Source organism: Lepisma saccharinum, chromosome 12, assembly GCF_977018435.1.
Source record: "Lepisma saccharinum chromosome 12, izLepSacc3.1, whole genome shotgun sequence".
Lineage (NCBI taxonomy): Eukaryota > Metazoa > Arthropoda > Insecta > Zygentoma > Lepismatidae > Lepisma > Lepisma saccharinum.
Window position 1 is genome coordinate 21,637,424 of NC_139240.1, and position 12,995 is coordinate 21,650,418.

At 37.9% G+C, this 12,995-nt stretch overlaps 1 protein-coding gene across 3 annotated transcripts in view; it reads right to left on the reverse strand.

Moving 5' to 3' along the window:
• The window catches only part of Spt5 (Transcription elongation factor subunit Spt5), a 110,775-nt gene that overhangs the window by 53,428 nt on the left and 44,352 nt on the right, over positions 1-12,995 (reverse strand). For all 3 annotated transcript variants that reach the window (XM_083133169.1, XM_083133170.1, XM_083133168.1), the window contains 3 exons: positions 10,232-10,415; positions 5,546-5,766; positions 4,321-4,574 (listed from right to left, as the gene is read on the reverse strand). In XM_083133169.1, coding sequence (XP_082989295.1) covers positions 4,321-4,574; positions 5,546-5,766; positions 10,232-10,415 — 659 coding nt within the window. The remainder of the gene's footprint in view (positions 1-4,320; positions 4,575-5,545; positions 5,767-10,231; positions 10,416-12,995) is intronic.

Genomic DNA, 12,995 nt, shown 5'->3' on the forward strand with positions numbered 1-12,995 from the left:
AGGGCCTCGCGATATGTTGCTACGCCACTGTACCTAAGATTTTGTAACTTCTCAAATTAGTTTAATTATTACGTCAAACCAACTACCACATATTTTCCAAATTTGTTTTGAAGGTCTTGAAACAGGTTTGTGTGTCTTGTTCATTCTATGTCACTTTTCTTGTCTTGAAATCGTATATCTTATCTCGGTTTCATTTTTACGTTGTTTGTTGAAATGTTGCCTGCTATTTGCACCCTTATGAAGATACAAGCTAACAATTATATTTTTGCATCGTATTACTATCAATGCAGTCTGTAGAACTAGATAACTAGCAACAACATGAGCAAACAACGATTTGTTGAAAGAGATGACAATATTCAAAAACCTTTTACAATGCAAATTCTGATTTCATGTTTCATTTTATGGACCATCATGCCTTAGTGTTCAGGGGGGGGGGGGGAATCTTGAGCAACTAATTCGGATATTGAATTGGCAAAATTACACCAGAGAGAAAATCTGTTTGATTGATTGATTCATTTATTTGGTCAATTTATGCACAACAAGGCTAATTGGGACTGGACCTATAGTTTAAAGTGGGATCCGAACCACCATGTGCCCCACCGGGTATCGAACCCGGGATCCCTTGATTACAAGACGACACTACCACTGCGTCATAGGGGAGCACCTCCAAAAAAAATATAATGTAGAACAACCACCAGTCACACAAAGTTACAAAACATTTACGATGGCACTTCTTGCGAAACTTGGTTAGTACTCCTTTACAGGTGTCAGCAGTGGCGGCGCCGAGAGGGTGCAGTTCCACCCCCCCCCCCAACCCACACTTTTTGCCATTTTTGCACCACGCTAACCTCATTTACCAAGGGAAATTATACTGTCTTTGCCCCCCCCCCCACTTTTGCACCTTGGCCCCCTAGTTTTGGAACCCAATCGCCGCCACTGGGTGTGAGTGATACAAATGTTTCTACCAAGGAATAAATGTCTGCAATTTCAAATTGATAAAAATTTTAAGTTCTCCTTGACCCGTTTAGAATCTAAAAGTTGGCAACGGTGACTGCGTGGCTCATGTATCTGGAGACGGTGCAAAACCGGAATGAGCGTTCGCTGAAGATAAGCGAGCTTTGTCTTGCAAGGCCTTCCAGTTACCTGTGGGCTTTTGATGCTTGACGGGTCAAAACCCAGGTTTATAGTTTTACTTGCCCACTCACCAGCCAGGCGGGCCTAGTAAGCGATTCTGGCCTAAGTGCAGCTTTCTTGATATATCGACCTTCGAATATAAGGTGCTACTCGTATTTTGGTCAATATATCGACCATGCAGCTTATTACAAAACTCCTGTTTTTTATTATCTTGATACTTTTCTCTTAGGTCGGAAACACTTACAGTGGGTTAAACGAAGCTTTGGCACATAATGTGGATGCACCCCCTCTCCCTCGACTCCAAAGTTATGTATGGAAGCTGGCGCAAATTTTAAATTCGTACACTTATATGACAAAAAATGTTATAACTCGTAGACTATTTGACCAATCTACTTTGGGTAACTTTTGTTTTGCAGCTAAAACATCAGGGCATGCAACCGTGCAGAAATCAAAACGCCAAAGGCAATAAGAGAGGTTGGATTGGCCGTAGCCCCAACTTTCAATGAAAAAATCATAAAAATGGGGAGTTTGCATCCTCTTCCCCTCCTATTTTGGGAAGGGGAGGTAAACTTTAGCCTTATTTTCAAAGAATGATCCTTTCTCAACCGAATGAAAGTCATCTCATGTTCCTGGGTGCATTACATTATAGAATATGTGAAAAAACTCCCCATTTCTATAATTTTTTTCATTGAAAGTTGGGGGCTGTGGCCCACCCAACCCCTCTTATTGGCTTTGGCATTTTGATTTCTGCATGGTTGCATGCCCTGATGTTTTAGCTGCAAAACAAAAGTTACCCAAAGTAGATTGGTCAAATCGTCTACGAGTTATAATATTTTTTGTCAAACAAGTGTACGAATTTAAAATTTATGCCAAAAGGCCTCGGCGAAACTGAAAAATCGTTAGAACACGTAGACTATTTGACCAATCTACTTCGGGTAACTGTTGTTTTGCAGGTAAAACATCAGGGCATGCAACCGTGCAGGAATCAAAATGCCAAAGCCAATAAGAGGGGTTGGGTGGGCTGCGGCCCCCAACTTTCAATGAAAAATCATACAAATGGGGAGTTTGCCCCCTCTTCCCCCATTATTTTTGGAAGGGAGGCAAACTGTAGCCTTATTTTCAAAAAATGGTCCTTTCTCAACCGAATGAAAGTCATTTCATGTTCCTGGGTGCATTACATTATAGAATATGTGAAACAAACTCCCCATTTTTATGATTTTTTCATTGAAAGTTGGGGGCTGCGGCCCACCCAACCCCTCTTATTGACTTTGGCGTTTTGATTTCTGCACGGTTGCATGTCCTGATGTTTTAGTTGCAAAACAAAAGTTACCCAAAGTAGATTGGTCAAATAGTCTAAGAGTTATAACATTTTTAGTCAAATAAGTGTACGAATTTAAAATTTGCGCCAAAAGCCTCGGCGAAACTGGAGTTATTTTATGACCCTCCCCTCGGCAGAGTAAAGGTTAAATTCCAAAAGTGATGGATTACCCTTGGAAAAGATAACATCATACAGTCTCTCTATTGCCAATCTTGTTATTTAATTTCTTTCAGTGTTCTGCAATGAACAATGCCTCCCACACATTTCAATCTACGTCTCCTGTTCTTCTTTTAAAAACCTTTCTCATTTTAGTCATAAGTTTCCCTTCGATGATGTGAGCTGACAAACCTGTTATGGAGTCTAAATTTCTAATGTCTAAATCATGTGTGTGTCATTTTATTGCAACTCTTCTTGACTTTTGACCTACATAATCTTTGGAAATTTAATACTACGGAAGAGGTCAAGACTCTTTGTAGAAAGGAGATTGATTTCGAATTACCTGATGATATTTGGGATCCATAACTACAATTTGATAACAAGCTGCTTTACAAAAATTTTCTCAACTGAGGAATAGCATTACCAATCCATCTCCCCTTTCCACTTCAACCACTGAAAAAATATATGAAGACTTGCATGTATTGTATTTATGTTTGTGGTACATAATATATGACATCTTCATATATTATTACAACAAATAAAAAAACTATGGAACAATTGAAAAAGAGCATGGATGTTCTAAATTTAGCATGCAGCAAGGCCTAGCTTCATTGGCTTAGGTGATTCCATGAAAATCCTTTCACCTAAGCATCCAGTGGAAACATGTGGTTGGAAATAGAGTTGCCAAATGTAGGTCTTCCCCATGTTACAAATTATCTATTTAAGTATTGTAACGTAACTCTGAAAGTAACAGCTGATAACATTACTTCTATTGCAAAAAAGTAGCTCTTACAGTTACAGTAACTTACTTTTAGAAGTAACTAGTTACAGTTAGAATTTATAAAAAAGAATCAATAACTGTTACTTGTAACTGCATTACAACAGGGTGTGTACAATTTCATAAGAACAAATTCCCTGACTTCTTCAGGTTTTCCCGAAAAAATAATTAGATGTCTTTAATTAAACACACGTGTCAGAAGGTCACTGCATCTTAGTTAAACACCATACTTGTAAATCCACGTAACCAAATTATTAGAATATTCAATTCACATGTTAAACGTAATAATGAGATGGAAAAAGCTACATAAATCGACTGTTTTAACTAACTAGTGGTTAGTTAGTCAACATATCAACTAATGGTTAACAAAGAATTCTTCCCTTACATAAAAAATCATTATTATGGCATCAATAATATATTATTATGTTAAAATTTAGTAATATCTGTATTAATCCTAATGTCTACCAAACACAATCCAGAAATTGCAATAAGGAAGTTGTCAATTCCAAGAGACCAGTGGTTCCCAAAGTGTTCACTGCGGCACCCTGCCGTGGCTGGGTTACAGGAGTGCCGTGAAATGTTTCAACATTTTCACTGAAATGACGCTTACTTGTTACTCTACACATGGTTTTAGATATGATTGTTCCAAATATGTGCTTATTACATGTACAATGTTTCTGAGTTTGAAATATGTTCTTCCTAATCACTCTAACTGAGCGTTGCAATTGTTAGATAGGGCTACATTTTGATTTGGGCACCATGGAAAAAACTTGAAACACAAGGTACATTTCCCTGACTTTTCCAGAAAAAGTAAATTCCAGGATTTCCAGACTTCTGGACACACTGTTACAAGTAACAGTGTTGAAACTAGATACAGTGTGGTACTTAAAAGTTCCCAAATTTTCAATAAAACCGAAATTCATACATTACTTACTCTATTTGCACTATGTCTCCCCACTGGAACTGTCCAAGGGAATCCACCCCCGTGGCCATGTCGGAGCAGAGCTGAAGATCCCTCGGAAGGACTTCCAGCTCGTGCATGGTGAGGTCAGAGAACACCACGATCCGGTTCTCTTCCACGCGGATGATCAAGCCGGTGTCTCCTTCGTAGCGGCCGTGTATTACCTTCACATGATCACCCATCCTGAAATGCTTCCTCAGTTCACTCGCTTGGAATTCGAGTGGTTCCTGTGGACAAACAAAAGTGTATGTTACTCACATTGAATCCACAAGCAAGCGATTAACCCTCCATTAGTCGCGTCATTTGCTGTAGCATGCATAGGCACGTGGTATAAACCATCTTTAAGGTATGAAATACATCGTGAATTATACTGCACATGTGTGCTGATCGTTCTTTCTATGCCTTTCTTCTAAGGTAAAAAGGTAAAGTTCCCCGTTCAGATAGCACTGTGCTATGAAGGCACATTTAGGGGATGTGGAGATAGGGCCTGCACATTCTCGATCTCAGCCATTTTGGAAGTGATGTGATCAGCACCATGCTTAGGCAGCAGCCTTCAGTCAGATGCCCTACCGACTAGACCACTGCAACTTTCTTCTAAAATCAGCTGAAATGTTCTGCTGTACTGTCCAATGCCCCACGTGCCTAAATACATAACAACCGAAGCCGCGTCATGTTCACTTTCAGTCACTTTATATCCACTTTCGTCACACACACACCTACATGTACTCTACTTCCTCATTAACCCACTTCTTCATAACATCTGAATCTGTTGTGTGCTCTGTCTTTCTCACTTTGACATTTTTTTTGTTACATTTTTAGTTCCCTAAACAGGCAACTGATGTTATCTTAATAATTTTACTTGGCTTAGAAGTGCAACACAATAACACACTTGAGCTTAGAACAAAGATAGATAAACATCGTTCTGCTACACAAAATCACCCATGTGCAGTATAGTTCACAGTGTTGCAATCTCACATATATATCTCTATGGGAAGATGAATTATTACTATCAGAAAGTATCTGTTTGATTTCAAACATTAAATGGAAACTTTCTGTTCATTCCAGGCTGTGTTAAAAGCTGCTTTCAAGAGAAGGATTACATGCAAATGATTTTATAAGTTAGTAATTTCTGATAGAACAGCAATGATACACATGAACCATCGCTCTGTTTATCCTACCCACTAAAAAATATCCTTACCGTTAAATCCTCATGCTTTGGCAACACCGTGATTTTATTCCCATCTATGGCTAGAATCTTTCCTTGCAAGTTGACCAATTCACCTTCACACACTTCAACATTGTCACCAGTTGAGAAGCTGTGGGTCACCTCATCCTTGGATGCTGCGGGTGCCAACTCAATGTCGATCCCCTCTGGGGTCTCTTCGAACTTCTCCAACTCAGATAGAATGGGTTTTACGCCTGTGGAAGAAATAATTGGAACTCTCTAAATTCAGAGTTAAGAACAGCATCATTTAGCAATTCAAATTCACAAACATGATACAGTAAAACTTCTCAACAACGGACAGGCCTGGGGGAAAAATAAATGTCCGTTATTAAGAAGTGTCCGCTATTCAGAAAAAAGTGTAGGATGTTACACAATAGGATAAGCATATTACAGTACGTACTTTACAAACATAATGTTTTTTTCCCTCTACATTCAAGGAACAAAATACTGTACTACATACGGTGAATTTAAATTTACTAAAGTATCCCTATATACATTCGAAGAGACCAAAACTGCCACTCAGGGTTGTAATGGAGTCTAAGGGACAGGCCCTTACTTAAGTAATATGTTCGGTGTAACATGAAACAATGCACGCTAGTTCGAAATACTGGCCATTGTTGTGTTGAATTCCAGGAATTGCGACAGTTTTCTTTCAGGCTGTCCATTACTAAGAAGTTTTATTTGCATTGGGGAGGTAGTTTTCAGTATCCGCGTCCGTTATCAAGAAGTAATATTGCCATTAAACCCCATGTATTTCTGCCGGAAATTTAAAAATGTCCGTAATTTAGAGGTGTCCGCTATTCAGAGGTGTCCATTAGGAGAAGTTTTACTGCATATGAATTTTTCACTTAATATTTTTGCATTGAAGTTTAGGTCATATATGTAACCCCCCTTTGGCAGCTTCCTTTGTATTTTGTTTCAATTCCTAAAGCTCCTATTTCATAAAACAAAGAGAGTAAACAAATGACAGCCAAATCACAATAAACAAATGGCCAACAACAGCCATCTTGACTACTTGTCAGCCAGGCATCCACATCCTTTTTAACTTCTGCTATTTAGTGAAATGATGACATGTGGTGTAAGTTACGTTTTATATATGAGTATGTTTGTCTAAACCCAGCGGTAGGAGCTCAGATGAGTTCTTTTCCGAGGCGAGCCTCAGCAACTGGGCGGGTCGCAGGTGGCGGATAGCGAACGGCCATCAGATATGATGGTTAGCTGCGAATAAGGCAGTGCCGAATAAGCAGTCCCGGACCGAGGCGGCAGTGCTATCAGGGTCTGGGAGAGGTTGGTTTTTGGCAGGACCATCCTCAATAAAAACCCAGAAAAGCCCCTTTGATAGCACTGTGTCATGGCGAGAAAGTGCCGCCATTAAATAAGCACTGCCCCTGCTACCTTGCAGGGAGGGGAGGGATCCCCAAAGGCTAAGGGAAGGAAACCCTAACAGAAAACCAAGGGTAGGGAGGACTCTTTAGGCATGGTGAAGCCAGCCTCCCTAGGGGAGTAAACCCCAAATAAAAATCCTGGTCCCCCAAGCTTGGGGGTTTGGCGTGGGACTGACCATTCTACCCAGTAAAAGCACCTATTGTTGAGAAGCCTTCAAATCAGAGAGCCGGACTGGAATATGTAAGACGAACTGGCAAGAATAAGGATATGAGAGTAGGAACATGGAACGTATTATCTCTATACAGAACTGGAGCCCTAAGAAACCTTACCGAAGAGTTTAATAAATACAAGCTTGATATTCTTGCATTACAGGAAATTAGGTGGACTGGGAAGGATGTGTTGGAGCAGAAAGACACAGTAATATATTATAGCTGTGGAGAAAAACATGAGTTTGGAACAGGTTTTTTAATAAAGAAGAAGATGAAAAATCTTGTAATGGATTTTAAGGCAATAGATGATAGAACCTGCATTTTAAGAGTTAGGGGAAAGTTCCATAACTACAGCTTGATAACAACCCACGCACCAACAGAGGATAAATCTGAGGAAGAAAAGGATGCTTTCTATGATAAATTGGAGAGGGCTTACGATTCATGCCCCCAATATGATATCAAAATAATTCTTGGAGATTTTAATGCAAAGGTAGGCAGGGAAATCTGGGCTAAACCTGTGATAGGATCTCATAGCCTGCACAATGAGAGTAACAATAATGAAATAAAACTGATTGATTTTGCAAATAGGCATCAAATGATCATAGCAGGCACCTTTTATCCTCACAAAGATATACATAAAGCAACATGGAGAACTCCAGATGGGAGATCAAGTAACCAGATAGACCATGTAATTTTAGATAGTAAACACAAATCAAGCATTTTAGATGTACGTAGTTTTAGGGGAGCAAATGTGGACACAGATCACTACCTGGTGATTGCTAAGATCAAGAATAGAATATCATGTATACACAAAAGGCAAGAAAGCAAAATCACAAAATATGATATATATAAATTGAAGGAAAGAGACAGAAAGAAAACATAGCAAAAGATTACTGACAGGCTGAAAAACCTGGAAGATGGCGTGAACAACACCAATCCCAATGAAGAGTGGTGTAAAATACGAGATGTAATAATAAAAGTAGCAGATGAGGAAATAGGGGAAATGAAGAAACAAAACCGTAATGAATGGTTTGACGAGGAGTGCAAGGAGATAACCAAGCAGAAAAATGAAGCATACAGAAATATGATACAAAGTTATTTTACAAGAGCAAAGCTAGAAGTATATAGAGAACTGAGAAGGAAGGAAAAGAAAATACATAAGAGAAAGAAAAAAGAGAGTGTGGAAAGTAAAATGAGACAAGTGGAATCATTTAATGGAAAACGAGAGAGTAGAAGATTCTATAGAACTGTCAATGAAATGCGAGGATTCCAAACTGGAGCATATATATGTAAGGATAAAGACGGACGACTGTTAAGTAATGACCAGGATATTTTAATTAGATGGCAGGAACATTTTAATGAACTTTTGAATGAACAAAACCAGAATGGAAGTGGAATGGAGCAAGAACAGAATCAGCATACGGAAGAAGATCAGAATGTAACAAATCCCCAGCTTAATGAACAGGAAAAGCAGGGACCTAGCCTTGAAGAAGTTAAGAGTGCCATTGAGAAGCTGAAAAACAATAGAGCGCCAGGATCTGACAAAATAACAGCAGAGATGATGAAACTTCACGGAAGGGATTTCTTGAGAAGCATTCAAAATCTACTAGATAAAATATGGAAGGATGAAGAAATCCCATCACAATGGGAAGAAGGTATAATATACCCCATATATAAGAAGGGGGATCGCCTACAAACAGAAAACTATAGAGGCATCAGCAAACTTAACACCGGATACAAAATTCTCTCCAATATACTTTTCCAAAGGCTCTCCCCGTATGTAAACAAAATAATAGGTGACTACCAATGTGGCTTTAGAGAGGGAAAATCGACCTCAGACCACATACATACAATTAGACAGATATGCGCAAAGACAAAAGAATTTGGAATAAATACATATCACCTCTATATAGATTTTAAATCTGCATATGATACCATACGAAGGAACGAGCTGATTGAAGCCATGAGGGAATTCAACATCCCACAGAAATTAGTAAATCTAGTAGAAGAGACTCTAAAAAAAGTGCGATGTAGAGTACAAATAAGAAATCAGCTATCTCAAGAATTCGAAACAAAACAAGGATTGCGTCAAGGAGATGCCCTGTCATGTATGCTATTCAATATTGCACTAGAAAAGGCTGTCAGAGAATCAGGCATAGACATTAGAGGAACTATAATAAACAAGTCAGTGCAAATGATGGCATATGCAGATGATGTGGTTATAATAGCTAGAACAACAAGAGCATTGCGTGAAGCTGTAGCTAATCTCCTTACAGCAGCACAAAAAATGGGGCTTGCAGTAAATGCTGCTAAAACAAAATATATGGAAATAACCAAGGTGCATACTAGTACCACACATTTTGAAGTTAACGGGCTCTCCTTTGAGAGAGTACAGGAATTTAAATATCTTGGTGTGTATATAACAGAAAAAGGAGATTCTCTGACAGAGATTCAGCATAGAATAAGTATGGCAAATAGAAGTTACTTTGGACTTGGAAAACATATGAAGTCCCGGTATATCAGAAGGAAAACAAAAGTTAAGCTATACAAAACGTTAATAAGACCTATTTTAATGTATGGAGGTGAATCATGGATTATAACTAAGAATGCTGAGACAATGATCGGAAGTTTTGAAAGGAAGATCCTGCGCAGGATCTATGGTCCTATATGTGAAAACGGATTTTGGAGAAGAAGATACAATAATGAACTATATCAACTCTACCAAGATATAGATATTGTGAAGGAAATTAAACTAATAAGGTTAAGGTGGCTAGGACATATATACCGAATGCCAGATAACTCGATGTGCAAAAAGATAACGTTTATGCATATGGAGGGCAGGAGAAAAGTAGGAAGACCACCTTTAAGGTGGGTTGATTCGGTAGAAGAGGACCTAAGTATGCTGGGAGTTAGGAGTTGGAGAAGGAAGGCGCTGGATAGAGATGGATGGCGGAAGATTTTGAAGGAGGCCAAGGCCTGTGATGGGCTGTAGTGCCAGAAAAGAAGAAGAAGATGTTTGTCTAAAATTTGATTCATTAATAAATAAATAAAAGCTAACACTGACCTTCAGCTATAATGGCACTCATAGTAAAGTTCTTATAAAGGAACCCCTTCCTGGAGTATCTGTTCCCTTCGAAGATGAGGAAGTCTCCGTCGCTTGTCACCTCTCCACCGATTCCTCTGATCTGCTCAGGATCAAACGGCTTGGCTGCCGGCCGCCTCTTCTTCTTTCTCTTGTTCAAGTCATCCTATAAAAACAAAAGCGAATATTTACCATTTTGTTTAATTGTGGGGTTAAAGCAGAATACACTCAATGGTGGGCAAAGATACTTGTTGATTTTAACTTCATATTATGGCTTATACCTTATGATAAAGCAAAAATTACATATTGTGCTCGCATACTTCACAAACAGAATAACTTTAAAGCTTATTTCTTTAACATTTTTTCTCTATTTGAGTGGGTGAGGTTCAGTCTGAGGCCACCTAAAGTGTTATTGAGTACATTTAAATACACTTGTGATATGCAGTTACAATATTAATACAGTATAATATAAAGTAGGGATGGGCCGATATGAAATTTTGGCCGATACCGATAAAGTACTGATATAAAATTTACCGATACCGATAACCGATATTCTACCGATCCGATATAAAATTAGAAATGGCCCTTGAAGAACCTGAAATGTTCATTGATCTCCTTAATAAATGTGTGTTTCGAGGTGACTACAGTGCAAAAGAAGTTGAATATTTAGACAATTACTTTTTTTTAGAAAGTAGGGCATCGAGATTATCCATAAAAGTTACAACAAAATGGCAGAATTTTGCACTAAATTATGAGATATTTTTCGATATATCGGATCGGTAAAATAATCGGTACATTTACCGATAAACCGATACACCGATATGTCTATATTGGCCGATACCGATAGAGTACCGATTAATCGGTCACATCCCTAATATAAAGTGTACGATTCAGCTACACAATACTAGGTTATACATATCATATGGATAAAACTATATAAACAAAAATGTGAAAAGACAAATACATAGAAATAAAAAAAAAATAAGATATAAATAAAAACCATAACATAAGCATACAAGTTATGTCATAATGTTTAAACTACAGATGAGCCAATATGAAATTTTGTGTTTCGAGGCGAGTGCAGTGCAAAAGAATTTGCATATTTAGACATTTACTTTTTTAAAAAGTATGGCATGGGGATTATCCACAAAAATTACAACAAAATTGTAGAATTTTGCACTAAATTATAAGAAAGGAAATTCTTTACTTCATTTTGAAATTATTGTATTTTAGTTATATTTGACATGCTGTTAGGTAGGGTATTTCAGGTTTTTCCAGCCACAAATGAAAAGGAAAACTGATATGCCTATGGGCCACTGTGTGGGAGATTAAATTTGAAACTGGTTCTTGTATGGTGGTTGTGCACACTGATGCAAGGCATCAGCATGACTGCCAAATATGAGGGCTTACTAAATTTATAATTTTATGTGTAAGGCAATATGTACTTGGGTTGAGCCGATACTGTTACCACAGAGATTTTGTTATCAAATGTGACTACTTTAATAGTTCTGAGCAATTCTTTGAATATTTTTAAACAAAACAGATGCATATAATTGCAGTGGTATACTTACATATTAATATTAATCCATATTTTAACAACTTTTAATTCTTACAATTTCCAAGCATTAGTTAGAATCGATAGGAGTATTGGCTAAGCCCTAGTGTACTTAAAACAATTTTATTCTTTCATCTTGGGCGAAATGAACTCTACAATGACAATAGATGAAGGAGCTTTTTGTGGTATATCCCTTTTGGCATGTTTTACGATAGAATTTTAACACGGCATATGTCCAGCAAGTGAGGTCTCAAACAGAAAATCATGTCAGGCGTGTGCTTGGAAATTCTGGAAGGAATGAAAAGGCAATCAGAAAAAAAGTACAGTCTGCTTAAAATAATTTACATTTCTTGCCTGAAAACACTGTAGTTTCAGATCATGTTATATAATGTAGGTAAGCATGATTTATTTTCCTTAGTGCAGTGTTGCCAGTTCTCAACAAAAACTTTATTGTTTTTATGAAGCAAGTAATATGGACTGGTTTGATGTAAACTTGCACATTAAAAGTAGCCAGAATTCACCCCTCCTTTATACAAGAACACCTGAAGACAGCAATGAAATCTCTTGCGTCTTTTTCCTAGAAATATCAAATACATAATGTCAACATTCTTTTGTTTCTGATGGCACTCATTGGAAGCATGGGACATACAAAGTGATGAAATCAAGCAAAGAAAATACTTGTTTAATGTGTCACAAATATTGTAGCCAGAATATATTCTTTAATTTTCCAGTTTTCTTTTCTTTAACCTATTTGATTTACCCATCATGGATATGGTTAGTACACTAGTGAAAATAAAATATACATGCATAAATTACCACTTTTCTTCCTGCATGTACAAGGTGATTCATAAGTGATGATCCTCACTGTGAGGGTGAAAAGTACTCACTATGTGACATTTTTTCTTACGTGCACGAGAATATATAATTAATTTCAACTACTTTATTTTCGACGCATAGAAAAAATCGCACAATTTTCCGCATTCTGCAGTATGCTAAGCATTTTGCCATTGGCCGAGTACTTAGTTGCTCAAGCGGCTGTCAGAGGTCTCAACCTTACATCGCTGCTCACGCAATGCGGCTGTCACACACACTTCCACAGCTCTGCAAGTTACGGAAGCAATCACCCACGCTTGTATCTTCATCTGCCTGTTCGAGACATAGAAATATCGTGTACGTGTCAGTTATGTTATT